The sequence below is a fragment of the Oryzias latipes genome, chromosome 3 (genome assembly GCF_053564925.1).
Source record: "Oryzias latipes strain Hd-rR chromosome 3, Olatipes_Hd-rR_3.1".
Lineage (NCBI taxonomy): Eukaryota > Metazoa > Chordata > Actinopteri > Beloniformes > Adrianichthyidae > Oryzias > Oryzias latipes.
The window spans coordinates 42,908,937-42,935,477 of record NC_136239.1 but is presented as its reverse complement, the minus strand read 5'-3'; the positions used below and the strand labels follow the sequence as shown (position 1 = coordinate 42,935,477).

At 47.2% G+C, this 26,541-nt stretch overlaps 1 protein-coding gene across 12 annotated transcripts in view; it reads left to right on the top strand.

Annotated features, from left to right (window-relative positions):
• The window catches only part of LOC144991083 (ceramide synthase 2-like), a 51,730-nt gene extending 35,304 nt beyond the window's left edge, over positions 1 to 16,426 (top strand). For 9 of the 12 annotated variants that reach the window (XR_013654987.1, XM_078944858.1, XM_078944856.1 and 6 more), the window contains 11 exons: positions 996 to 1,150; positions 3,095 to 3,222; positions 7,841 to 7,961; positions 8,359 to 8,439; positions 9,353 to 9,510; positions 12,590 to 12,749; positions 12,842 to 12,977; positions 13,039 to 13,243; positions 13,518 to 13,670; positions 14,798 to 14,975; positions 16,133 to 16,426. Coding sequence is in view for 9 of the 12 variants with exons in the window: in XM_078944858.1 (XP_078800984.1) it covers positions 996 to 1,150; positions 3,095 to 3,222; positions 7,841 to 7,961; positions 8,359 to 8,439; positions 9,353 to 9,510; positions 12,590 to 12,749; positions 12,842 to 12,977; positions 13,039 to 13,243; positions 13,518 to 13,670; positions 14,798 to 14,975; positions 16,133 to 16,137 (1,480 nt within the window). In the remaining 3 variants the exon portion in view is untranslated. Of the gene's footprint in view, positions 1 to 995; positions 1,151 to 3,094; positions 3,223 to 4,159; positions 5,021 to 7,840; positions 7,962 to 8,358; positions 8,440 to 9,352; positions 9,511 to 12,589; positions 12,750 to 12,841; positions 12,978 to 13,038; positions 13,244 to 13,517; positions 13,671 to 14,797; positions 14,976 to 16,132 lie in introns of those variants that run through there. The other 3 variants (XR_013654986.1, XM_078944864.1, XR_013654988.1) reach the window with 3 other exon arrangements.
• The last annotated feature ends 10,115 nt before the right edge of the window (positions 16,427 to 26,541 follow it).

Genomic DNA, 26,541 nt, shown 5'->3' with positions numbered 1-26,541 from the left:
GAAGCAACAAATAATAAAAGGATTGAAGCAGTCTCTATTTTTGTTTTGGTTCGCAAATATTAAAATGGCAGACAGCAGAGAGTCAGCAGGGGAAGGAACATCTAAATCACCTGAATTTCACCCAGGTTCTTCTTTGGAGCCATTCTAGAGATCTTTTGCTTAAATATGTGAAGATGGAGTTGCAGTAATCAAGACAAGAAGATATAAAATTGTGGATGAGAATCTCCATCTCAGAACACGACACAATTGGACTCAGTTTGGCAATATTTTTAAAATGATAAAAACGAACGAACAAGTGACCCGACATGAGAGTCAAGGGATGAAAACGGGTCTATAGTGACCCCGAGGTTCCTGACAGATGGCTTGATAGAGGAAGCAAGTGGACCGAACCACTGGACTATCTGGGGGAGGCAACTGTCAGGAGCACAGACTAGGACCCCAGTTTTGGCTTCATTTAGTTGGAGAAAATTATCATTCATCCATCTCTTGACTGAATCCAGACACCAGCGTAAAATCTGAATTTTAAAAACATCTTGGGGTTTAAAAGACGTAAAGCTGAATATTATCATCATAAAAATGATAGGAAATATCATTAAAAACTTGAAATATGCTGCAAATGTCAGCAGATATTAAATGAACAATAAAGGTCCCAAAACTGAGCCTTGTGGCACTCCTGAAGTGAGGGATGCAGAAGAGGACTTAAATTTGGAAAATACAACAGAAAATGGTCTACGAGTCAGATAAGAGAAGAACCAGTTTAAAGGGGATCCTGATACCCCAACCAAGTTTTTCAACATGTTCAAGAGGTCATAATGGTCAACGGTGTCAAGTTGAACATCAAACCTTTATTGGTCAACAGAAGAAAACAGAAACAAAAACTCAACGAGAAAACCTACAAAGTCATGGCCTACAGAGGAAGCTGTACCTTCTCCACTCTGCTGTCTGATTCTTTACTGCTCTGTGCTAAACCACATGCGCATGTTGCACGTGCACAGGCCCAGTCCACACGGTCAGCCCTGCCCACATGCCAGCGTGGAGCATGGAGTGTGTGACGGCCCACCATGCCCCAAAGGACCACTGAGCTTCAGAGACCTGCAGTGTCGGAGGAGCGGAACAAGTGGTGACATGCTGATGGCTGTGATCAATGATGGTGAGGCACACGTGCACAGAGACACACTGGTGTTTCTGCCCTCATACCCCACTAGGACAACCTGGTGGGGGCAAGTTTTTTTGGTGTCTTCCTACCAGCTCTGGTTCCTGAGTTCTCCTGGTTTTTTTGACATCAAAGAAGCAGAAGTTGTTTCTCTTTCTGTGTGTGACTAAAGTCTTCGTCCCAGCTGCCCTTATTTTTTTTTTTTTTACTTGTCCTGTCCAACAGCTGGGCAGACAGATGAGAGCTGAAGGCCTCTTGTGTTGGACATATTTTACTTTAACAAGAGGGGTTATTAATCTTCAGACAAACCAAAGGTGTGTCTGAATAAACCCCTCTTGTAATCGAGGCCAAACTTTATTCATTTTAATCATATTTGAGAATCTTTGGTGTTGGACCGAACAGAAAAGGAAAGAAGGGAAGAAGAGAGAGGGATGTTAGAGGGGGGGGGGGGGGGGGGGGGGGGGATAGGAGGGTGATTATAGAGAGGGCGGGCCTGTCCACACACACACTCGAATGTTAAAAAACACACCTGTTGGCTCCAAAAAATGTCCACATGTCAACATGTACACAAAACAGATAGTGTTCACACGCATACTTATGCCTTCAAATCAACTAATGTGAGATATTTCATTCAATCAATCAAACTGTTAGTGCAAAGGTGAGTGTTTATGTTCTTCTAAAATGGATGGTGGAATGTGAAAAGAAGGAGGGAGAGAGCCCAGTCATCCCCACACCAAGACCCCCCCCCCAACGCCCAGCAGCACATAGAGAACAACCACCCCCTGGGCGACTACATCCGCCACCCAGGCCAGGGCCAGCAGGACCGCCGCGAGGCCCCCAGAGCCAGAGAGAAGGGGAGCATGAGGGGAAAGAGAGAGCAGCTCCAGCCCAACCAGGAGAGCAGCCCCAGAGGAGCGCCCACAACCCCAGACGAGCACCTCATCACCACCCAAGAGTTCTTGGCATCCCCCCGCTCCAACCCCAGGTACGAGCAAAGACCCCCCCAAGGGAGATCCGCTCCGTGCTCCAGGCAGCCACCCACCCGGCCCACGGTTGGTCCAGGAAGGAGCAAGGCAGGGGCCAGCCGCCCCCGCCCAGGAGGAGGGCACACAGGAGAAAAAGGGTATCCACAAGAGGTGTTATAAACATGGCCTGACCAGGCTCACCCACAGTTGGAGATTTGGCGAGGCCCAGCACCCAGGGACAAGGACCACAACTCACATCACAGGGACATGGACACCCCCGGCTCAGGTGGGATGTGACAACTCACAACTTACTTACGACTAGATCGGCATCACCTGTACATAAGTCTGTGAAACTTCCATTAACCTTAAGAATACTTCAGGATACACTTACCACACGCATGATAATGGTATGTTCCATTTTTATGACGTCACTTGAGGTGATTATAAGAATCTCAAGGGAACTGCAAGACACACCTGTACCCCATTAAGATGCAGCTGCTCCTCTGCGACCTCCAGGGACTTGGACAACCCAAAAACCTGCAAAACCCCTACGGTTCAGGAGAACAGACACAGTGTAAAACCTTTTAGCAAGAATCAGGAAGAAAGAGGATGTTTTATTCTTTAAAACAGAGATGTCTGACGTCCAGAACTTTAATTTCCTTATTCCTCTGAGAACAAGCCAGCGCTGTTTCCATCAGAGACGCGGATCTTCACAACATCTTACTCAAAGCTTCAGAAAACTGAATAGACTGTTCAGAAATTCTGCTGGTGAGATGTGGGTCAACCGTAGGAGGTTCATTGTTTGATCTGAAAAGACCTCATTTTTCTGTTCACTTGTAAAGACTAACGGGTGTGGACCAGAAATCTTTGTTTGTCATAAGAATTTACTTCCTGTCAGTCCTGCAATTGTTCTCGAATTGGACTTTGAGTTTGTGTGTGTGTCTGTGTGTGTGTGTGTGTCTGTGTGTGTGAATAGACAAACCCTGTGTGCTGTTCTGCAGCTCCTTGGGCAGAGGCCCCCCGGTCCTGGTGGCCGACAGGGTGATTGATGGGACTCCTTGTGGACCGTTTGAGTCGGACCTGTGTGTTAACGGGAGGTGTCAGGTAAAAACGTCAAAAATAGTCAGATTCCTGGTTCTTGACTTTTTTTCACTGTCTGAATGGTGTCTCAGCCAAAGTCATAACATTGGAACAATCAGGATTTCCAAACAGAAATCCTTCGTTTTGTCTGTTCAATAACTGTCAAACTTGGGTTAAAACACATTCCCGTTTTTTTAATAGCTTTTATCCGGAGTCAAGTGCTCTGCTGTCTTAAAGGATGCTGAGGATCATAACAGAATTACCAGCAATCTCTGACGCCAAGTAGATGGAGATCTGGTGAAGTCATGTAAATGCAGTCTTCACTCTACCTACCATTTCTGGTTTGGCCTTTGACTGCGACTCGTTAGCTGAGTCCAGAATTACACCCAGAAGTTTATGAAGTGATAAACTTGCCGTGACGAGTGGCTAAACTTCAATACGATGTTTGCACATTTTAGCTCTTTGAGATTCGTGGTTGTTGGACAGCTGGATTAACAGTGAATTGCTGTGTTTTGTTATTAAGATTAAGATCGACTTTATTAATCCCCGTTGGGAATTTCAGGTGTAGTAGCAGTACAGGGAAGAAAAACTCCAATATACATGTAAACACATAGCAGGAGACAAATGGACATAAAAAAAAATACCCAGTTAATATAACTGAAAGCTTGAAGAGCTCCTGAAATGATGCAGTAATGTGTTTTTTAACCTGACAGTTACAGCAGAGTTATAGAGTCTGATGCAAGATTGCACGAATGACTTCCTGTTTCGTTTCTTAGAGCAGCGGGGCTGCAGGAAGCTGAAGCTGCTTCTCAGTTTGTCCACAATTTCCTCAGTGTGAAACTTTTGGCCAAAACACTTTTAACAAACAGCATCTTGTCATGCAACCGGGACACATCATCAAGGATGTTACCTGTGGTCGTGGAGTGTTTTGGGGCTACCAAACATTTTTTTTCTCTCCCAGGTGACTCAGCTGGGGCTGATCAGGTCCCAGATTGTGTCCAGTTCCCACCCATTGTTGACCCCTCCTCATCCACAGCCACCGTGATGCTGCCTCAGGGACTTCCTTGATGACCCGTCGCTTGCTGGCCCCAGTGATGCCCAGCATGTTGCATGCTCTGCAGAGCAACTGGTCAAAAAAACCTACAGCCCGCCTCAATGGGCTTACACCTTGCGGTGCAACTGTTGTTCAATTCAATTCAGTTATATTTGTATAGCCCAGGGGTCGGCAACCAAGGGCTCCGGAGCCACATGTGGCTCTTTCATCCTTCTGTTGTGGCTCCCTGTGACTTTGGAAAATAATGAGTATTTTATAATAATCAAATTTTATTTTAGTTTGTTCATTTTTCATGGCATTTCAAAGGCCCTGCTGGCTCCATATGAAGCGCGTGCCACGTAAAAAACAGCTTCGTAATGAGCTCGTATTTATCGGGCGAGACCTGCAGAGCTGATAGCAGGAGGAGACACGCGGGGCTGCTTCAATAAACACTCCAATCTTCTGCCGGGAACTTGACGTGCCGCGGGGCAGAGAGCAACTTTCTGATGACAGAGAGTTTGCGCCAGTGTTGCCAGATAGAGTCACAGTTTTCCAGCCCAAAAGTCATCTGAAAACCGCCAGACCCAGCCAAAAACCGCCCAACACAGCTTTTGTTGATGTTTTTTTTTTGTACTGGACTGATTTAGCAAAATAAAAGATTTATCTAAATAAAAGATAGTTCAGACTAATAATAAAATGTGTACAATATTGAATATTTCTTCAGCGGGCCGCCTTCTTCCATTCATTTGCTTAACCCGCTCTATCCCCGCTATAACCTGCGTCCGGCTCTTTCATCCTTGTGCGGCGCTGGAGCGCCCCGACTACCGTATCATCCTGCTATGACCGTATTTTGCGCTCTCTGTGTAGGACACACTGAGGAGCGCGGGGAAAACAACTCTCAGCTGCAGAGGATGTGAACAGGTGAACAGGTAGAGAGGAAAAGCAGCTAAAGAGGCGGGGGAGGGGCTTTGGCTTCAAACTCTGTCAGAGATGCAAACACGGCGTCAGATTGAGAGGCAGCTTTCCCTGCAGGAGTTGAAGCAGAGACTTTCTCTGGGATGATTTTATGAACCCAAACATGGAAACAAGGATACCAAGTAGAACTCTTCAAAATAATAAACCTGATCTCTCCACATTTTCAGTGTTTACTATGCATTGATAAACACATCGCTCCATGCAGCGATCAGACCAGAACCAGTAGCTCCTCCCACACGCGGCCGCGGTATCATCCTTTAAAGAACACAATGTGAATTTGCAGTGATGTATGCTTCAGACGATGTCCGATTGGCCAATCTACATGTCAATCAAGTCTTGTACTTCTCAGTGAGGATATTGATTGGCGGGTGGATTTTTAAGAAGTACTTTTTTTTTTTTTTTATCTTTTCTGGCATGCGATCTACACTCATGTCCTTGAACATCGACCGGTCGATCGCGATCGACGTAATGAGAGCCCTTGATATAATATATACATGCATAATGTATATACTGATGTCAAAACGGGTTGTGGCTCCGGGTGCTTTCTTTTCATTAGGGGCGGTCCCAAATGGCTCTTTGAGTAAAAAAGGTTGCAGACCCCTGGGTATAGCCCAAATTCACAACAACAGTCGTCTCGATGGGCTTCGTATCGATAGATGAAAAAGTTAAACATACAATCATAAGGGTCATGAATACATAGAATTCAATAGGGAAATACTAAATTGAACTAGCAAAATGACTAAGCTAAACTGGCATCCCTGCCCTTAGAACCTCCTTGTTCCGGCACTCTTCTGGTAAATTAGCAAACTCTGCCCTCTTCCTCTCATTCGCCTCATCGATCCGGTCCATCCAGGGGATGGTCAATTCCAGGAGAACGATCTGCTTGGAGTGTCAACTCCACTCATTTGTGGGGTATGGAGCCATATGTTGTTCTCCTGGGGCTTCCTCAATCAGCTGTGTGACCACTCCCGTGTGCTCCAAGCACCCCGGCACCCTTGGAATCACTCCTTTCTGGACTGAGGTATCGATGTAGGAACTCCACAAGAGGTAGATGGTCATTCGTCTGGTCACAATGCTGAAGAATATCTTCCCGTCAATACTGAGCAGCGATATCATTCTGAACGAATCAATGGTCTTTGATTCTTCTTCCTTGGGTATCCATACCCATTCTGCAAATCGCTACTGCTCGGCAACTTCCCCCCTCTTCCATAGCACCTTCAAGATCTTCCACAGCCTGTGGAGTTTCTTCAAGCAGTTCTTGTAAACCTTGTAAGGTACGACACTTGGACCTGGACCAGAGCTTGCCAAGCTCCAGGTCCAAACATTAGGTTAATATTAGGTCTGAGAAATTGGTTAAAAATAGGCTACCAGGTTGGGAAATGCTGCAATATGAGTACCATTTCATTTGCCTCTTGCCCTCTTTGCCAACATGCCCAGAAAACCCCCCCAAGAGTGCATGTAACCCTGTGACATGTTACACACACAAAGAATTTTCAGAAGGTGTTCTTACAGTCTCACGTCAGAAAGTAAAAAACACAAACAATTGTATGATCAATTTAAGGCCAGTATAACACAACACAAAAAAGAGAACTCTACCCTCATACTAGACCACTCATAGCAAATTTTCTTTTTCAGCAGCCCTCTTGTGTGTTTGTTGAGTGAGGTAATGGTTTTGGGATAGAAACAGTTTTTAGCCTGTTTGTGTTCTGAATGCTCTTGTACCGCCGTCCTGAAGATAACAGTTCAATATGTCCTGGGTGTGGGGTGTCCCTGGGGATGTAGGTGCCTCTTGAAACAGTGGAAGTTGTTCAGTTCAGGTAGAGAGGGGAGAAGACAGCCGATGCTCTTCTGGGCAGAGTCTATGACCCTTTGGAGGACTCCCTTCCGAGCTGCTGTGCTGCTGGTGATCCACCCGTCGATTCAGTAGGTCAGGATGGATTCTATGCTGCACCGGAAGAAAAACAGCAGGAGTCTCTGTCAGATTTTGTTCTTCTTTATCCCCCTGAGAAGGTAAAGTCTCTGCTGGGCCTTTTTCAGGAGCTCAGAAGTGTTGTTGCTCCAAGTCAGGATTTCTCCAATCTGGACTCCTAGAAATGTGAAGTGTGCAACCCTCTCTACAATTTTGTGGTTGTTTTCTTCCTCCAGTAGTCGATGATCAGCTCCTTTGTCTTTGAGATGTTCATCCTCTTCATAGATGAATCTCAACACTGTGGTGCCATCTGCACACTTCACAACGGTGTTACTGTGGTGGGTGGGGGCAGTGTAGAGCAGGGGGCCCAGCACGCAGCCCTGTGGGGAGCCAGTAGATGCGTCTTGACCCATTCTAAGCATTCGGCTGCAATCCGAAAGAAAACCTTTAATCCACATGCAGGTAGAAAGAGGTAAAAAGGAATCCCCAAGTTCTCAAGGGAAGGGGGGTATTTAAGGCCTAGCTGTAGTCTAGGAAGAGCATCCGAATGCCCCCCCTTGGGATTCAGGGAAGGAATAACTTTTGCCCCAATCGTTCTGTAAAGCATTCTTCTCTTTTACAGCAAATTCAACCTTCAGCAGATGTCTTTTATAAAAACTTTCTCTGGCAGAGAATGGAGAGGAACTACATGACAGGGATTCTGGTTCATCGTTTCTCTTTTGCAGAAGATGGGATGTGACGGTGTTTTCGGCTCCTCAGCCCAGGAAGACTCCTGTGGAGTTTGTGATGGAAAGGGACATACCTGTGAGGTCATCAGGGGAGACTTCCAACACACCAAGGGAATCGGTGGGTGTAGACACATGTACTAAAGTCAGGGACAAGGGAGGGGGGTACTACTTTTGTTCAGGTAAGACAGGTTGTTTGGGCTTGTAATGGAGGGTCTTACTGGAGTTCCACCATTGCTTATGTTCCTGTGGAACCTAATGTACAGGTTCTGATACCAAAGCTGTCAAAAGGTTGAGTCCCTGTGACGCTGTGAGGACATGACAGCTCAGGAAACCCTGCCATGGTTTTCAAAGATTGTGATCCACCTCATGCTGTTTTACCCAAAAGGGATCAAAGGATTACATTTGTTAAAATAAATCTACTATGCAGACACGGGTAAAGATCCAGGGTTCTGGAGTACCACATGTCTGTACAGTTTGTTTGACTGAGTTCTCTCATGTTTCTCTCCACCTGTCAGGTTATGTGGAGGCGGTCGTTATTCCTGCAGGAGCGTGGAGGATCAGAGTGGTGGAAGACAAACCCTCACAGAGCTTTCTGGGTGATGATCCTTAGAGGATGTCAGATAGGCTTTTCACCGAGCTTCTGTTTAGTCTTTCTTTCTGCAGTCCACTCCAACCCCCACTAGGATACATTGAAAGTAAAGTTATCCAGGTTCTTCTCTGCATCAGAAAATGTGAGATTTGTCTGAAATCTATTTACAAAGTTTTGATTAAAAAAAAGTGTGTGATCTGTAAGTTTTTACAAGAACAGGTTTGGGGTTCTGCAGTGATCTAACCCATGATTTTTTAAATCTGTGGAAAGGGTTCAACTACCACGTGGTGCTGTAGTGGTTAGTAGAAGGAAGACCTTGGTTCAAGTCCTGCTCATTGGGTCATGTCTGTGTGTAGTGTTATAGGTTGACAGGTGACTCTAAATTGTCCCTCAGGTGTGAATGTGTTGGTGATTGTCTGTGTAGTCCTGCGATGGACTGCTGAACGGTCCAGTGTGTATCCTGCCTTCGATCATCAATAGTTGGGCATGATCCACTGACCCTCTGACTCCAAATGGATCTATAGCAGTTTTAAGAAATAGATAAATATTTCAACTACCGGAAGACATTTTATTCTCGGGGAAAATTTGGATAGAAAAATTCAACTTATTTTGAAGCCACCGCTGTAAGTAGCATGGACACGTCCCAAGGTTGTCTCAGACACTAAACAAAAAGAAACAACTGTCATTGACAATCATTTTTACACATAAGCAAGCAAAGTGGGTTCCGACTTTCTGATCAAATGTCACGTGCTCAACTTCTGCACCTCGTTTTGATGAGCGGCATAACTGTCCCAGTATGAATGGGCTCTCATTGCTGAACAAAACTGCTGACTGTAGGTGCAGACACTGTACCAGTCACCATGAGCAGAAGTGATTGGATATGCAATGTCTCCAACCATGTGTATACTGTTTTTTTACAGCTGTGAAGGACTCAAGACAGAACTCCATCAACAGCAATTGGAAGATTGAACTTCCCGGAGACTTTGAGCTGGCTGGGACTGTGGTGCGCTATGTCAGGAGGGGACATTGGGAGAAGATGTCTATCAAAGGACCAACTAAGACCCCTTTGCATCTGATGGTAAAGTAATCTTTGAGCTCACAGCAGCTGCTGATAAATCACTTGACTGTGTGCACAAAGTTAAGTTTAGACTCCAGGACCATTAGTTATACTTTAAATTTTAGACACAAAAATCAAGATCTCTATTTATTCAGATTGAGTTGTAAGAACTCACTGATACTTGCTCTAAATCTTTACTGAAAAGCAATTGTTTGCTTCACTGAAGCTGTGGTTCTTGAAATACTATCAGCTTCAGTGTCTGAGAGGTTCTCCTGAGTTTTCTTTCTGGTGCAGTTTGTGATCTAGTATATCACAAAGTCTTTCCTTCAGAGATCCAGATTTTGCACATCAAATGGTGGCTATTTTTCAGGATGGCCACCATTTGATGTGCAAAATGTTCAATTTGGCATCAAGTACGTCAAAAGAGAAATTAGCTATACAACATCAGAAATGGGAGAGATTGCTATAGAAAATATTTGTTAGTAATGCAGGATCAAGCTCTCCCAGATGTGGGAGTTAAAGACTTCCCTGATGGAGGGCTCAGCCAGACGCTCCCAACAGACCCTCACTGTACATTTGGGTCTTCCAAGTCTTTGTGGCCTCCTTCCCTGCCAGCGAATCCAACTCACCACCAGGTAGTTATCAGTGGAGAGCTCTGACACTGTCTTTCCTCAACACAAGGCCAAAGGTTTCCTGAAATGACTACAGAGACGATCATCGGTCTCATGCTAAGGGTGTCCTGATGCCAAATGTGTTTAGAGACACCCTTGTGCTCGTACATGGTGTTCGTTATGGACAAACTATGACAAGCACAGAAGTTCAACAACAAAACACAACTCAGGTACAGACCTGGGAGGCCATTCCTACCAATAACTTTTCTCCAGGTGCCACTATACCCATGTTGGCATTGAAGTCCCCAAGGAGGGGGGGGTTGAGCCTTGGGGGGGGCTACATGGCAGTGGTCCCCCTCCCATGGTTGCCGCATGGAGTGGGCCCCCCCTCTCTCGGTTTTATTTGCACCTTAGACATGTAGGGCCCTTGGTGGGGGGGTGCTTGGACATCACTGCCAGCAAGCAGCAGATGTCCTCTTAGCACCCTACCCACCAATTTTAACTGCACCTTAGACATTTTAGGGCCCCTTGGTTGGGAGGGTGATGGGACAAACCAGTGAGAGTAATCAGGATATGTCCCCTCAGTGCCCTACCCGCCAATTTTAACTGCACCGCCTTAGTACACACACCGTTCCCCCCTCAAAATATACATTTCAACATAAACACACACACACGCACACACACACCCTCACAAACACACACACCCATTCTGCAAGGAAGGTGGGACCTTGGACCATCTGTCCCCTACCCCATCCCTAGTAGGGGCTATTGGGCCCTTGGCAACGGCGGCCCTGTTCCCTGGGTGCTGGCTTCCTGGGCCCGGCGGTCCTCTCTCCATGCAGGGAGGGGGATCCCTGAGCTTTCTGGCAAGCCCAGAAACCGGGGATCATATCACACCCGGGCCGGGGGTGTCTGTGTCCCTGCGGGGTGGGTTCTGGTCCTTGCCACCGGGTGCTGGGCCTCGCCAATTTCCATCTGTGGCCAAGCTTGGTCGGGCCATGTCTACAACAACCCTTGTGGGCCCCCCTTCTCTCTGGGGTGCCCCCCTCCTGGGCGGGGGCGGCTGCCCTGTCTTGCACCTTTCCGGACCATCTGTTGCCCTGGTGGGTGGCTGGCTGGAGCGCGGAGCGGGTCTCCATTGGGGGGTCCTGGCTCGTACCTGGGGTTAGGGGTGGGGTGCCCGGGGATGCCCGGACCACCTGGGTGGTGATGGGGTGCTCGTCTGGGACTGTGGGCACCCCTCTCGGGTGGGGCCCGGTATTGGGCTCTCCTGGCGCTGCGGGGGGCTGCTCTCCTGGTTGGGCTGGGGCGGCGCTCTCTTTCCCCCCATGCCTCCCTGCTCTCTGGCTCTGGGGGCCTCGTGGTGGCCCTGCTGGCCCTGGCCTGGGTGTCGGGCGTGGGCGTTGTACCTTACCATAATGATAAACATCCAGTAGCTTGTTGCTTTATGCTGCTTCATGGTTTTACCCCCCTCCCCCCTCCTATGATCACCCTCCTATCCCCCACTCTCTTTCTAACATCCCTCTCTCTTCTTCCCTTCTTTCCTTTTCCGTCCGGTCCAACACAAAAGAATTTCAAAAATAATTAAAATGAATAAAGTCTGGCCTCGATTACAAAAGGGGTTTATTCAGACATACCTCTGGTTTGTCAGAAGATTCATAACCCCTCTTGTTAAAGTAAAATATGTCCAACACAAGAGGCCCTCAGCTCTCATCTGTCTGCCCAGCTGTTGGACAGGACAAGTTAAAAAAATAAAATTAAAAAAAGTAAGTAAAATCTGCTCTATTACTTTTGGGACAAACCTGTCATCAGTAGTGTTGTTCATGCTAGTCTTAATATAGTCCAGGACAGATGTAGAGTTGTGTTCTGGTCTTGGTATTGTCCCAGCAGTTGTCCTGGTGCTGGCATGTTCAGGAAGGCCAGGTTTGAACTATTCTGGATGAAGAGGGGGGAGAGTTCTCCAGAAGGAAAATAACTGGATAATAACAACAGAGATATATGGTGTGACTGACATCGAGTGTTTTCACTCCAATTTTCAAAAGCAAATAACAAAACATTAACGAACAGACTGACCTAAACCAAAACCGTTTGATAAAAGGACATAAAGTCTATTTACCTTATTATGCTTTGTGACAGAAACTTTGTTTTAGCCCCAGGACTTCTGACAGCTGTGGTGGCAGCTAAAGCAGACTTTGACTTACAATGTGCAGGACTGGCACACGGAAAAACAGGGTTCGATTCCCAGAGGATGCGATGAGCTTCATCCAGTGTAGATGAAGTCACGCTACTGCCTACCTATGTAGCCACAAGGGGGCGCAAGTCTGGCGTAAAAAAGGTCTCTGCCAAACCACCTGTGTGAATCAGTGAAAGATTGGCTGTGACGACTTCTGAAGGGATATGCCAAGAGGCGAACTACAACAACGTAGAGCCAATAGCCGGTTAATGTTTGAAGTCTGGTGCTGTTTGATGGCCTCTCTGGTGTTTTCCAGATGCTCCTGTTTCATAACCATAGCTCTGCACTGCATTATGAATACACCATGTCACTGAACACCACGCATGATCAGAGCAGAGAAGAGCAGACAGAACCGGAACAGCTATTTATTTGGACCCACAGCACCTGGCAGGACTGCAGTGTTCAGTGTGGAGGGGGTATGTCATGAATCTTCTCACAGACGATCACAGAAAGTCAGAAACTGTGCTGAAGAACTTTGTCTCCGAGTTCATGTCTGCTTTGTGTGCAGGGGAGAAGAAGACTGTAGTTTCCTGTTTGAGAATGGTAAAACAAAGCGTGGAGATTGTCAACGACAGCTTCTGTCAGCCTGAAAACAGACCACTGCCAAAAACTCTGCCTTGCAACTCTCAGCCCTGCCACTACAGGTGAGACACACACCTGCAGACACACACCTGCAGTTTCCATGCCTCACACATGTGTCGTCAGGTGGACTGCAGGCCATTGGGGAGGGTGCTCCGCCAGGTGTGGTCCAGGTGTTCAGCAGAGAGAAGTCTCGTGTGTTCAGGAACTTCAGAACGGCTCGTTGATCCCCACCAAGAACCGATTCTGCTCTGGAGAAAAGCCGTCTCCACTGCAGGACTGTGAGGGGACCCTCTGCAGAATGATGTGGACAGCTTCAGAGTGGTCAGAGGTGCATCCGAACTTGACTTTTCTCTGCCCTCTATAATCTGTTTCCTTTAGATTAAATCATATGGATCATCAGATTGACAGGAAGTACTGCACGCTGCACTGACCTTCTTAACTCCTTTTCTTGTTTCCTTTTTGCTCACATGTTGAAATAGAGGCAAAGATGTTACATCCGGGAAAGGAATGAAGGGCAGAGCAGTAGTCATAGAGAAACCTGTTTTTGCAGAAAGACATCGTTTGCCTTGCAGAGTTGAAGGTGACCTGTCTTCTCCTTCCAGTGTTCCTCAGCCTGTGGTTCTGGTGTTCAGAGAAGGAAGGTGCTGTGCGCAAACCCCCAGGGTCCGTGTGAGCCACAGTCCAGACCAACTGAAGAGGAGCCCTGCAGCAACCACTCAGAGTGCTACCATTGGAAGTTTGGAGAATGGTCAAAGGTACAAATCTCAGCTGAGACCACACAGCTTGTCTCTGACTGACAGCCTGTTTGAACTCTTGTGTCCATCACAACAATGCTTTTATCTTCCATCAAAGTTTTATTTTCTAACTTGTTTGGTCCAAACAGATCTGAGTGGAAGGCCTCTTGTGTTGGATAGATGTTACTGTCACAACAGGGGTTGTTAATCTTCTGACAGGGGTATATTTGAAAAGACCCTTTTTGGATTTCAGGCTAAACTTTGTTTATATTCATTATATTTGGATACATTTCTTGTTGGACCAGGCGGAAAAAGAGAAGAGAGAGGAGAGAGTGGAATGTTAGCGATGGGGGGGATAAGGGTACAAAAGAAAAAGGAGGAAAAAAAACAGGGTTGGAGGATGATTAATAATTGGTGGTGGTGGGGAGGGGGGGTAAAACAACAAAGAAATAAAATGCTGGAGGTTTATTATCATTACTGTCAGGTGTAAATGTTAGTCTAAAAGGGGCGGGGCCTGTCCACACACACTTTCAAAAGCTACAAACATACCTGTTGGCTCCAAAAATCTTCACACAAAAACATGTCAACACATACACAATGCAACTAACGTTCACACACACACACACACTTATGCACACAAACCATCACATTTATTCAGTCTGAAATACTGTTAGTGCAAAGGTGAGCTGACACCTGTGCTCAGGTGAGTGTTTATGTTCTTCTGTGGTGGATGATGGAATGTAAAAAGAGGGGGAGCGCCTTGTCACGCCCCCACCAAGACCCCTGCCGAAGCAGGAGTGGGAGCCAGGACCCCCTAGAGACCTGCACAGGATAGCAGATAGAGGAAATCCATCCGGCAGGTGACCCAATGTGAGCCGCCCAGACCAGGGCCGGCAGAACCGCCACAGAGGCCCCCCAACGCCAGAGAGCAGGGATTATGTCTTACAGTCAGACGTTACCAAAGCAGGTGTTGATTTGTGACAACTGAAGCCAAATCCAGAAACCCTGTGATGTGGAGAAGCAGCATTAGATGCCGCCAAAGCTTTCTACACGTGTCTGATCTGACAACAGCTGAACAGTGGTGACCTGAAAGGGTTAAAAGTTCATGGCTATGAAACCTTCTCTCCAACGCATATTGGCTGTTTCAGTGCTCTTCGTCCTGTGGGAGGGGCTTACAATCACGGGTGATCCAGTGCATGCACATAGTGACGGGTCATCATGGTGATAGCTGTCCAGTGGTGCTGAGACCTCCGACTTACCGAAAGTGCTACCAGGACCCCTGCCCTGAAGAGATCAGCACGAACTCTGTTTCTTCCAGGAGACCAGGTGAGACACTGCAGTATGAACACTATAAAGTTAAAAATTAAAGTCCCACACCTAGGTGTGCGAAATTTGTTCTCCACTTTCTCCGCATTTGACCCGTTGTCCTGGGGGAGCGGTGAGCTGCAGACACAGCTGCACGCGGGAACCATTTGGTGCCTTGACCCCCCAATCCAACCCCTTAATGCTGAGTGTCAACCAGGGAGGCATACATTTTTAAAGTCTTTGGTATGACTTGGCCTGAGTTTAAACCCAGGACCTTCCAGTTACAGGGTGGACACTCTGACCACGGCAGTCTGCTGTCGTCATGCAGTCATCTGCCGTCATCACACAGACTGTCTGCTGTCGGCACGCAGTCACCACGCAGTCAGTCTGCTGTTGTCGCACAGTCATCTGCTGTCGTCACGCAGTCTGCCTGCTGTCGTCATGCAGTTTGTCTGCTGTAGTGACACAGTCGTCTGCTTTTGGCACGCAGTCACCACGCAGTCGGTCTGCTGTCGTCACGCAGTCTGTCTGCCGTCGGCACGCAGTCACCACGCAGTCGGTCTGCTGTCGTCACGCAGTCTGTCTGCTGTCGCCACGCAGTCGGTATGCTGTCTTCACGCAGTCGGTCTACTGTCGCCACGCAGTCGGTATGCTGTCTTCACGCAGTCGGTCTACTGTCGCCACGCAGTCGGTATGCTGTCTTCACGCAGTCGGTCTACTGTCGCCACGCAGTCGGTATGCTGTCTTCACGCAGTCGGTCTACTGTCGCCACGCAGTCGGTATGCTGTCTTCACGCAGTCGGTCTACTGTCGCCACGCAGTCGGTATGCTGTCTTCACGCAGTCGGTATACTGTCGCCAAATAGTCACCTCGCAGTCACCGCGTAGTCCGTCTGCTGTCGTCACGCAGTCTGCCTGCTGTCGTCATGCAGTCTGTCTGCTGTAGTGACACAGTCGTCTGCTGTCGTCACGCAGTTCGTCTTCTGTTGTCACGCAGTCGGTCCGCTATCGTCATGCAGTCATCTGCCGTCATCAACGAGTCTGTCTGCCGTCGGCACGCAGTCACCACGCAGTCGGTCTGCTGTCGCCACGCAGATTAATCACAGCAGTCTTTTTTTCTTTAGGCATTCTGCTTTCTCTTGAATTTATTTTCCTTGTCCTGTTTGTTCACAATCCACAGGTTAAGAAGTTTCTGTGAAGAACCACTGCAGCAACTCTTGCTACAAAAACCGAGGAGCTCCTTAGCAACATGAATATCCTGTCCCACAGAGATTTCATACGTGGACGGTCCTCAGACGCTGACCTGACAGATGTTTTAGCAAACGTCTTGGAATCTTGGCACAAGACTTTTGAACACATCAAAGCCACTGCTATCATTGTAGTGCCAAAGAGGCTCCTGTTAGTCTATCATCTAAATTGTGACATGAGATTACCCACGTGTAATATTAAAAGCATTAAAAGTCTTCAGACATGGTGTTGTTGTGAACTTCTCTTTTTTTATGTATTCAACTGAAATACAGTATAGTATGTTTGAAACATACTTGTCTTTAAATGAAAACCTTTTTTCTACATTAACAGTTTGTTTTGCGTTTATCCCCCTTTTTAAAATGTTTTTTGTTATTTAAATACTATTTCTGAATGTTGTCAAATATAATATTATCATGACAAATGTTGGGCTCCTGCTTGATCTGATGACTAAAAATGTAAATGAGAAATGGGCCGCCGTGGTGCAGTGGTAGGACTTCTGATTGGAGAATTGCAGGTTTGATTCCAGCCTTTCCTGCCCATGTGCCGAAGTAAGACAGTGTACCCCACATTGCCTCTGGTGGAAGGTTGGCGCCAATGTTTGGCAGCTGAGCCGCCATCAGTATGTATGGGACTGGGAATGTAAAGCGCTTTTGGCCTTCGAGGAAGGTAGAAAAGTGCTATAGAAGTGTACGCATTTACCATTTACTAATAAAGGGCTGCACAGTAGTGTAGTGGCTAGGCTCTGGTTCAAATCCCATCTGAGACCTTTCTGTGTGGAGTTTGCATGTTCTCCCCGTGCATGCATGGGTTTTCTTCAGGGACTCCGGCTTCCTCCCACCGTCCAAAAACATGCTTCACAGGGTAACCCTTGTGTTATCTTGTGGGGTCCAGATGACCCCACCCTTACTTTGACGTGTTCTTCTTACCATGACAAAGGTGGATAAAGGTGGAGAGGATTTTATGTAATCCATGGACACCAGTGAAGATCACAAATCATTGAAGAAGCGGCCGGGGAGAGGGAAGCCTGGGCATCCCCACCCAGACCGCCGTCCCCACGACCTGGCCCTGGATCAGCGGAAGAAGATGGATGGAGGCAGGGCCTGCCACCCCGCCGACATGGTCACAGCCACCTGCAATCATCCATCTAGGTTTAAGTCTTGCAGGTATCACTGCTGTCACCACAGGAATGTCTCCTTTACAAGAGACTCAAGATTCATGATTTGGTTCATTGTCTTTCCACACATACTATTTGCAGAATAATACACAGGTGAGACGAGATGTTGTTTGTCACTAGGATGACAGTGCAAAGAATAACAATAAAAGAATAAAATAGCAATAAAATAAGATAAATAAAAATAAAATAGGTATTACACTTGTGTTTGCTCTGGCACTCTGATTAATTCCACTGATCATACTGGATTTTCACAAGTCCTTCCAGCTTCTGGGTCTTCTTCCACGAGCCACTGTAACAGATGAACTGCATAAATTCAAAAGGACTACCTGGGCTTGGAGATTCATCGAGTATCGGATTTTTTTTGTGCGCGCAAGAAGGATCCAACCTTTGTTTTAACAGTTGTTCTCCCAGACTTCACATTTAACCAAACCTTGGCCATACCAGTGCACAGTTCTAAGCAATCTATTTCTATAAATTTTCATTCCTTTTGGAGTACCAGCAGTGCAAAATTGAATAGTACAGTGTGAATCGTTCCTAGGACCTTAACGCATGCAGAACTTATCAACATTCTATTTGCAGTTATGTAGGGGCCGGTCTTAGTGGAGTGAAAACGTCTCAAACACATGGATGTCCAGACTTGAGCACATCAATCAATTTCTTCTCCCAGATTATATTTCAGACGTACAGGTGGACTTGTGTCTGAAGGATTTTGATTTTGATTAGCATGTACTGTGTTTAGAAACCCAACAACAATAAGGCTGAATTGAAATGAAAAACAATGAACAACTAGAACGCTCGCACAGCTGGATGTTTGCAGTGCAGTTACCACAGTCAACTAAACTGTGGAAGTAGGAACCCTGGTGGAAAGAGATGGTATGTCCTCAAAAGACTATTGCAGAAATGTAGAGCCAAAAAAAAAAACCTGACCAAAGTTCCACCAAGTCAATCTCCAGAACCCACTCTGTTCTTGGTGCCATAAGAGGAAAACAACACGATTCTGTTTCTGATACATTGATATCTTTTCTCTTTAAGGAAGTTGAAGGATGAATAAGAAGTGTGTGTGTTGCTAGAAGTTTATCATCATTACTGTCAGGTGAAGAGGTGATTCAAAAGGGGTGGGGCCTGTCCACACACACATGTCAACCCGTTTTATTACTGTTTCCAATGATCCTGGGACGTAGATGTTTTTAAGAGAAACATTAACCTTTAGTAACTTGTCTTTACCAGCTGTTTCTGCTTATTCCAGAACTGAACTGTTCTCTTTTGTTTGGGCATGTTTCTATAGCAAACTTGTATTTAGTTGTCTCCTTAAGGATCATCCATCTCTGGTAATAGAGTTATGCAGGTCACCACAAGAAATATGATCAGAACAACCACAGAGAAGTTTCTGTGTGTTGTAAGGCTTACAGACAACATCTAGATCTAATGCAGAAACGTGGAAACATTACCATTTTTATAGGTTTACTCTTGGTGTTCAATACTTTGTGCTACTACGTACAAAAACAGCTATAAATAAAGATTGATTTGACTTGAATTTAAAACTGTTACCAACCAACTTTTAGTAAAGACCTATAGTTAGTGGGTCTTGTGTGTTTGTGTAAGTTGAGGCGTTGCGTTTGCATTAATAGAAGTATAGGTTTCTGATAACATTTAGCAGATATTTTCTGTTTCATGTTTTACAGAAAGTAACCGTTTCCTGTAAACATCCCTGAACCTGCACTCAGCTCCTGTGCAGAATCATTGCAAAGTAGATAATGGTGAAAATGACACCAACGACACACACACACACACACACACACACACACACACACACACATGTGTATATATAATTTATATATAATATAATATAAAATATATATATAAAGAAATATATATATATATTTTATAATACAATATATATGTATATATTTTCATCTGTCACTATAAAAACGTTTGTCTTTGCCTTTTGTAGGGTCTGTACAACCTATTTCTAGCTGAAGTAACATTGAACTTATCAGTGGAAATGTTAGATTTATGACATTTTGAAGGAGTTCATCTCGACATATCATGAGTTTACATTCACTAACAAATGTGTTTGTTTTTTGTGTCATTTCCCTTGTTTAAAACAGGGTTAACTATTTGTAACCAAAGATTGAAGAAGGTCACAACATTTGTCAGTGTTGTTACATGAAAATGTTTGACCAATCAAAATTCTTTTTTTTTTTTTTATATATATATTTTTTGACAGGGAATATCAACTTTTACATCATTGTTACATTGTTTCCAAGTTACACATCATTTTACCTCAAATATATTTTCAGTCAGTAAATCAGAATGCGTGTTTTTGATCATTTTGTACTCTTTTTTGTATGAACAAAACAAAAACAGAGCTGCTGTCAATCACACTCTTATCCAAAAGGGATGAATCAATAAAATAAACCCACATTATCTGTTATCTTGTAAAAGAGAAGTATTTTTTTTTTGTTAGAATTAAAGTAGGTCAGGTCTAAGAGGTCCAATATATTTGACCCATTTTGCCCACCATCTCAAACCTTTATCTGTTTGCATCTTTATTGCAAAAGTCAGTCTTTCCATAACATAAATATCATGTATTGTTTTATACCAATCATCTACTGTTGGAGCATCAGGTTGTAACCACTTTCTTGTCAAGGCCTTCTTCCCTCCCACCTCAATATTCTCATTAAATATTGGTCTGCTGCAGACTGCATGTGTTGTGTTACTGTTCCCAGGTATAGAGCTGAGGCATTAAAGGGAAAAGTTTCTTGAAATGTCGTCTCCAAACATTTATGGATTTCTTGCCAAAAGGATATGAGTACAGGACAATCCCAGAATATATGGTAGTGGTTGGCTTCAGATGAGCCACATAACCTCCAACAGCTTGTACCAACACCTTGATGCATCTTTTGTGTGGGGGTGATGAAGAATCTGATGATGCTTTTCCATCCAAATTCCCTCCAACTATGTGAATGAGTGGTTCTCCATTGGGATTTACAGATATTTTCCCATTCTTCCTCAGTGATGTGCAATCTTCCTTCTCGTTCCCATTTACTCTTAACATAATGAGTGTTTGTGTGTCGGGAGTCCTGTAGACCCTTGTACAGTTTGGATATTATTCTTCGTCCGCTCCCAGAAGTATAGGCTGTTATAAACACTTTCAGTATGTCATTGTCTAATTTTCCTGATCCCTCAGCCAAGATCCCATTCAGTCTATGTCGTATCTGTAAGTACCTAAAAAAATCCCTGTTCTCCAAACTGTATTCTTTTTTACACATTTCAAAACTTTTTACTGCCCCCTTTTTTATTAGGTTGCAGTATGCTGTGACTCCTGTTGTTCTCCATATTTTAAATCTTGAGTCTGTCCTGTTAGGTATAAAATCTGTGTCGTATGCTCCCCATCGCAGCACCTTTTCTGCTCCCTCCAAACTACAGTTTTTAGCTATTTTCCGCCATATTTTTAGTGATATTTTTAGCCATGGGTTTTCGTCAGAGTTATTTGTCGGTTTACTATCTGCTATCTTGGTTTGGATGGGAGGTTCTGTGTGTTCTCCCTCTTCTATTTCCTTCCACCTTGCCCTAAATTGCGGATCGCAGAGACCTACAAGTGGTCTTATTTGAGCCGCATAATAATAATCCCTGAGGGTTGGTAGTGCCATACCCCCTTTGTCCTTAGACAGTTGCATTACTTTGTATCGTATTCTGGGTCTCTTACCCTTCCAAATGTAACGTGAAATCCTCTTGTCCCATTCAATGAATTGCTGATCTTTTATTTCAATTGGTAGCATCTGGAAAAGACACATTAAGCGAGGCAGGATAACCATTTTAATTGTGTCTATCCTTGAAGATAAGTTAAGGAATGGTAGATGAGTCCATCTGGAAATGTCTGATTTTATTTTTAAGTTTAGAGGGGCATAATTTGCATCAAATAATTTAGTAATATCTTGGGTGAGGTTAATTCCTAGGTACTTCATTGTATTTGTAGTACATATCAGGTCATATTTATTCAAAAGCTGTTTCGGTGGATTAAAATTGAGAGTTAAGATCTGGTTTTTTTGGACATTTAATCTGTAGCCTGATAATTGTCCAAATTCTTTTAGGGATGACATTAATATTGGTAAAGACTTCAGGGGTTGTGTTAAATAGATTAATACATCTGGGGGGGCTTCTGGCCTGGGGGGCTTTCCTCCCCTCTCCTGGTCTGGCTGGGTAGGATCTGGCTCCCTTTATGAACACACGGTTCACGTCGGCAGCATGCATGTATCTCCACCCCCACGTGCACGTGCACGTGCACACTGCTCCCTGTCTGCTTCATCCCTCCTCCTGACCCACAGTGTATTGATGGACAGATTTTTTTCGCTCATCTTAGTGTCAGATTTTCACCTTTGATGTAACATTCGTCTTTCCAGCAGATCTGGTATAATTGTTACAGCTTAAAATAATAACTTAGTCAAATCAGTGCTTGTATCCCCCACCTTTTCACCTTTCTTCCTTTTACTTTCTTCCACCCTCCCCTCACATTCTTCCCCTCTCCCTCCCCACACACTAAATGTAACAAATAAATACAAAATAATACGACAAAAAGGGGTTTATACAAATCTACACTCTAGTTTCTTGAAGCTATATAACCTCTTTTTGTGATAGTAAAACCTGTCCAACACAAAAAGCCTTCAGCTCTGATCTGTTTGCTCAGCTGTTGGACAGAACAAGTTTAAAAGAAAAAAAATTGATTAATACATCATCTGCAAATAATGATAATTTGGGGTGTGTGTACTAAGGGGGGTGTCACGGTACCCCCAGCCAGCTCCTCCTCCTCATCAGGTCCACCTGCGGACACCAGCTGTCCCGCCTCTTCCTCATCAGCGGCTGGACTCATAAGGAGAACCAGGACCTGTACTCGACGCTAGTTCGTTGTACTCCACGGTGCATCCTCTGGCTCTGTTCACGATTATTGTTCATGCTTCGTATACCTCGCCTAACTCTGTCTTGTTTCTGCCTGCATAGGATCACATCCACATCAGTCACGCTCTGGACTCACAGACTCACCGTTTCTCTGGTCCCTCCTCGTCACCCCTCTGGACTTCCTCCGGGAAGAACGGTGTTCGCCGCCAAGACCCTCCAACCATCCTCTAAACGTTATCTCCTGGAACTCTGTCATTCCTCAGATTAAATTCAGTACTACTCATCCTCTTCGCCTGCCGAGTATTCCTTCCGGGTTCCAGCATCTGGGTCTGCCACAGCCTCGCTAGCCATGACAGAACGAACTAGCCCAAACCTCGACCCAGCTGACCCGGATGGACTCCGTGCAGCCTTACACCAGCAAGGTATGTTACTCTCTCGTCAAGCCGATGCCCTCGCTCAGATGTCCGCCACCCAACAGGAATTATTTCGCCGGATGGATCATCTCACACAAGCTATAGCAAACCAAGCCTCTAGCTCCGTTACCACTGCGTCTCCCGCTTCCGGCGACCTCACTTCCGCCTCTCCAGATGAAAACATCCGGTCCCAGCCTGAACCGTACTACGGCGACGTGGAGGCTTGCAGCGGTTATCTTCTGCAATGTCGGCTACTGTTTCAACAATCCCCCAGGTACTATCAGTCTGATCAACGTAAAATTACTTTGGTAGTTAACTCGCTCCGCAGCAGAGCGCTCCAGTGGGCTCAGGCTTATTTAGCCGCTAATCCCCTCACGCATCTGCCCTTTGAACGTTTCATCGGGGAATTCCGGCTCGTTTTCGACCAGCCACGCAAGCAGGAAGAAGCTACCCGGCGGTTACTCGGCCTCAAGCAGCGTGACCGACCGGTGAGTGACCACCTAATAGACTTCCGTATTTTAGCGGTCGAATCGGGCTGGCCGGACATTGCCCTCAAGGGAATATTCTATCAATCCCTAAATGAGAACATCAAGGATCATTTATGTACTCAACCGGAAGCGGACAGTTTCGAGGAACTTGTTACTGCAGCCCTCCGATCTGACATACGACTCCGAGAACGTCATCATGAGCGGAGTTTTGCCAACCGTCGACCCGCCTCGGAGGTTCTCCCTCGCCTTCAACAATTGCCTGCCGGCGCCGAAGCTCCTTTCACTTCTGCTGAAGAACCCATGCAAATTGGTCACTCAAAACTTTCCCCTGAAGAAAGACTTAAGCCGTTAAGCTGTTCAGTTCATTCCTCTGCCCCACCTGCCTTCTGCCACCGAAACTGCCAACACCCTTGTTAATGTTGTTTTCCGTCATCATGGCATTCCCTCCGATATTGTTTCTGACCGAGGTCCACAATTCACTTCGCAGGTGTGGAAGGCTTTCTGCTCCGCCCTCGGAGCCACCATCAGCCTAACTTCTGGTTACCACCCTCAATCCAATGGCCAGGCCGAACGGGCTAATCAGGAGTTGGAGGCGGCCCTGCGCTGTTTTGCGGCTCAAAACCAGGAGGACTGGTCGGACTATCTCATCTGGGTGGAATATGCCCATAATAATCATCCTTCCACTGCTACGGGTATGTCGCCGTTCGAAGCCTCGTTGGGTTATTCTCCCCCCTTGTTCCCATCCCAGGAGCTCGATCTGGCGGTGCCCTCCGTCCAACTCCATCTGCAACGCTGCCAGGAGGTTTGGCGCCAGGCTCGCGCCGCCCTTCTCCGGACTAAGGAGGGTAACCGCCAGATCGCGGACCGTCACCGGATCCCGAGCCCCCCTTACGAGCCTGGACAGCAAGTCTGGCTGTCCTCTAAAAACATCCCGCTCCAGGCCACGTCCCGTAAGTTGGCTCCTCGGTTCATCGGTCCATTTGTCATAGAACGCATCATCAATCCCAACTGTGTCCGCCTGAAACTGCCCGCCGCCCTCAAAATTCATCCCTCGTTTCATGTGTCACAAATCAAACCAGTCCACCAGAGCCCTCTTTGCCCGCCGTCCGCTTCCCCACCTCCCGCCCGGCTCATCGACGGTGGTCCTGCCTATACCGCCAGCCGGGTTCTGGATGTTCGGCGCCGGGGCCGTGGTTTCCAGTACCTTGTGGACTGGGAGGGTTACGGCCCGGAGGAGCGGTCGTGGGTCCCTCGCTCCTTCATCTTGGACCACACCCTCTTGGATGACTTTTTCCGGGCCCATCCTGATCGCCGTCCTGTTCCGCCTGGAGGCGGTCGTCGGGGAAGGGGGAACTGTCACGGTACCCCCAGCCAGCTCCTCCTCCTCATCAGGTCCACCTGCGGACACCAGCTGTCCCGCCTCTTCCTCATCAGCGGCTGGACTCATAAGGAGAACCAGGACCTGTACTCGACGCTAGTTCGTTGTACTCCACGGTGCATCCTCTGGCTCTGTTCACGATTATTGTTCATGCTTCGTATACCTCGCCTAACTCTGTCTTGTTTCTGCCTGCATAGGATCACATCCACATCAGTCACGCTCTGGACTCACAGACTCACCGTTTCTCTGGTCCCTCCTCGTCACCCCTCTGGACTTCCTCCGGGAAGAACGGTGTTCGCCGCCAAGACCCTCCAACCATCCTCTAAACGTTATCTCCTGGAACTCTGTCATTCCTCAGATTAAATTCAGTACTACTCATCCTCTTCGCCTGCCGAGTATTCCTTCCGGGTTCCAGCATCTGGGTCTGCCACAGCCTCGCTAGCCATGACAGGGGGTGCAGTTAAAATTGGCAGGTAGGGCACTAAGGGGACATCTCCTGATTATTCACAGTGATGTCCCCTCACCCTCCACACCAAGGGGCCCTAAATGTCTAAGGTGCGGTTAAAATTGGCGGGTAGGGTGCCAGGAGGACATCTGCTGCTTGCTGGCAGTGATGTCCAAGCACCCCCCCTACCAAGGACCCTACATGTCTAAGGTGCAAATAAAACCGAAAGAGGGGGGGCCCACTCCATACGGCAACCATAGGAGGGGGGCCACTGCCAAGTACCCCCCCCCAAGGCGCATCGCAGGCTAGACCCCCCACCCCCTCACCCTAATATGAGGTTATATGAGGAAAGGGGTAAGTTGGGGACAGCTGGTAGACTGTCCCCCGGTGGTCAAACAGCTGTCCCCCAGCCCCCCCCCCCCCCAGCAAAGGGGCAAGGGCCACCCAGGGGCCCCACCCCCGGAGGCGCCGACACCCCAGGCCCAGCACCACCACCCCCACACAGAGAGAGAGGAGCCAGAAAGCGTCGCCCCCCCCGGAGCAAGCCCAGGCCCCCACCCCCAAACGCCGGCCCTAGAAGAGCTCTGGTCAGGCCTCGACGGGGAGGCCAACCGGCCGGGGAAACCGCCGATGGCCTCAGCGGAGACCCCGACCCATCAACCCCCCCTGCCCCGTACCAATAGTGCCCCCCCCTCCCCCAGAATGCCCCCCCACAGGACAGGGCCGACAAGATCCCCACCCCACCCCAGACCCCGCAGCCGAAGCGGATGACACCCAGAGCGACCGGGGGCCCCAAGAGGGCTGTCCCGTCCCGCCCCAGAGCCAGGGAAGGGCCGATCCCAGCCCCAGGTGTAGATGGGCAGCCCATCCGGCGCCGCTGGGCCCCCCCCCGAGCAGGGCCCCCCGCCAACCCCCCCAGCACAGGCAAAGGGACCACCCCCCCAAGCCAAGCCAGACCACCACCCCACCCCCCCACCACGCACCCCCACACCCAAGCCCAGAGGACAACGCAGCACCCCAGCCCGCCCCACCCAGGAGCCGGACCCGACCCCCCGACCAACAGAGCCCCCACCACCCCCCGCCAGGCACCGGAGGCCCCGACCCCCACCCCGGCCCACGGCAGAAGGGCAAGGAGCAACGACGACCAGGCCCCCCAACCCCCTAAGTCACGGAGTTAGCTATGGGAGACCAGAGAGACCGAATTCTTTCAAAGTTACTTGAGCTTTGGGCTGACATTTTTTCCAAGCTGATATGATCAAACAGCAGATTTCTGTGTTGACTTATATTTATATTTTTCTTGCTTTTCCAATTTATTAAAATAGCTTTTTTAGCAATACAAAGAGTTATGAAAATGATAGAGCCTAATCCTCCTTCTACATCGATGGCACTCATGTCACCAAGCACACAAAGTGACGGTGAAGCTGTGATTGAAACCTTAAGCCAGACTGATAGATCGGCACATACCTGCTGCCAGAGAGCCTGGACAGGCGTGCAGAACCATAGTGCATGCATGTAATTGTCGGGTAGATTACTGTCACAGTGCTGAC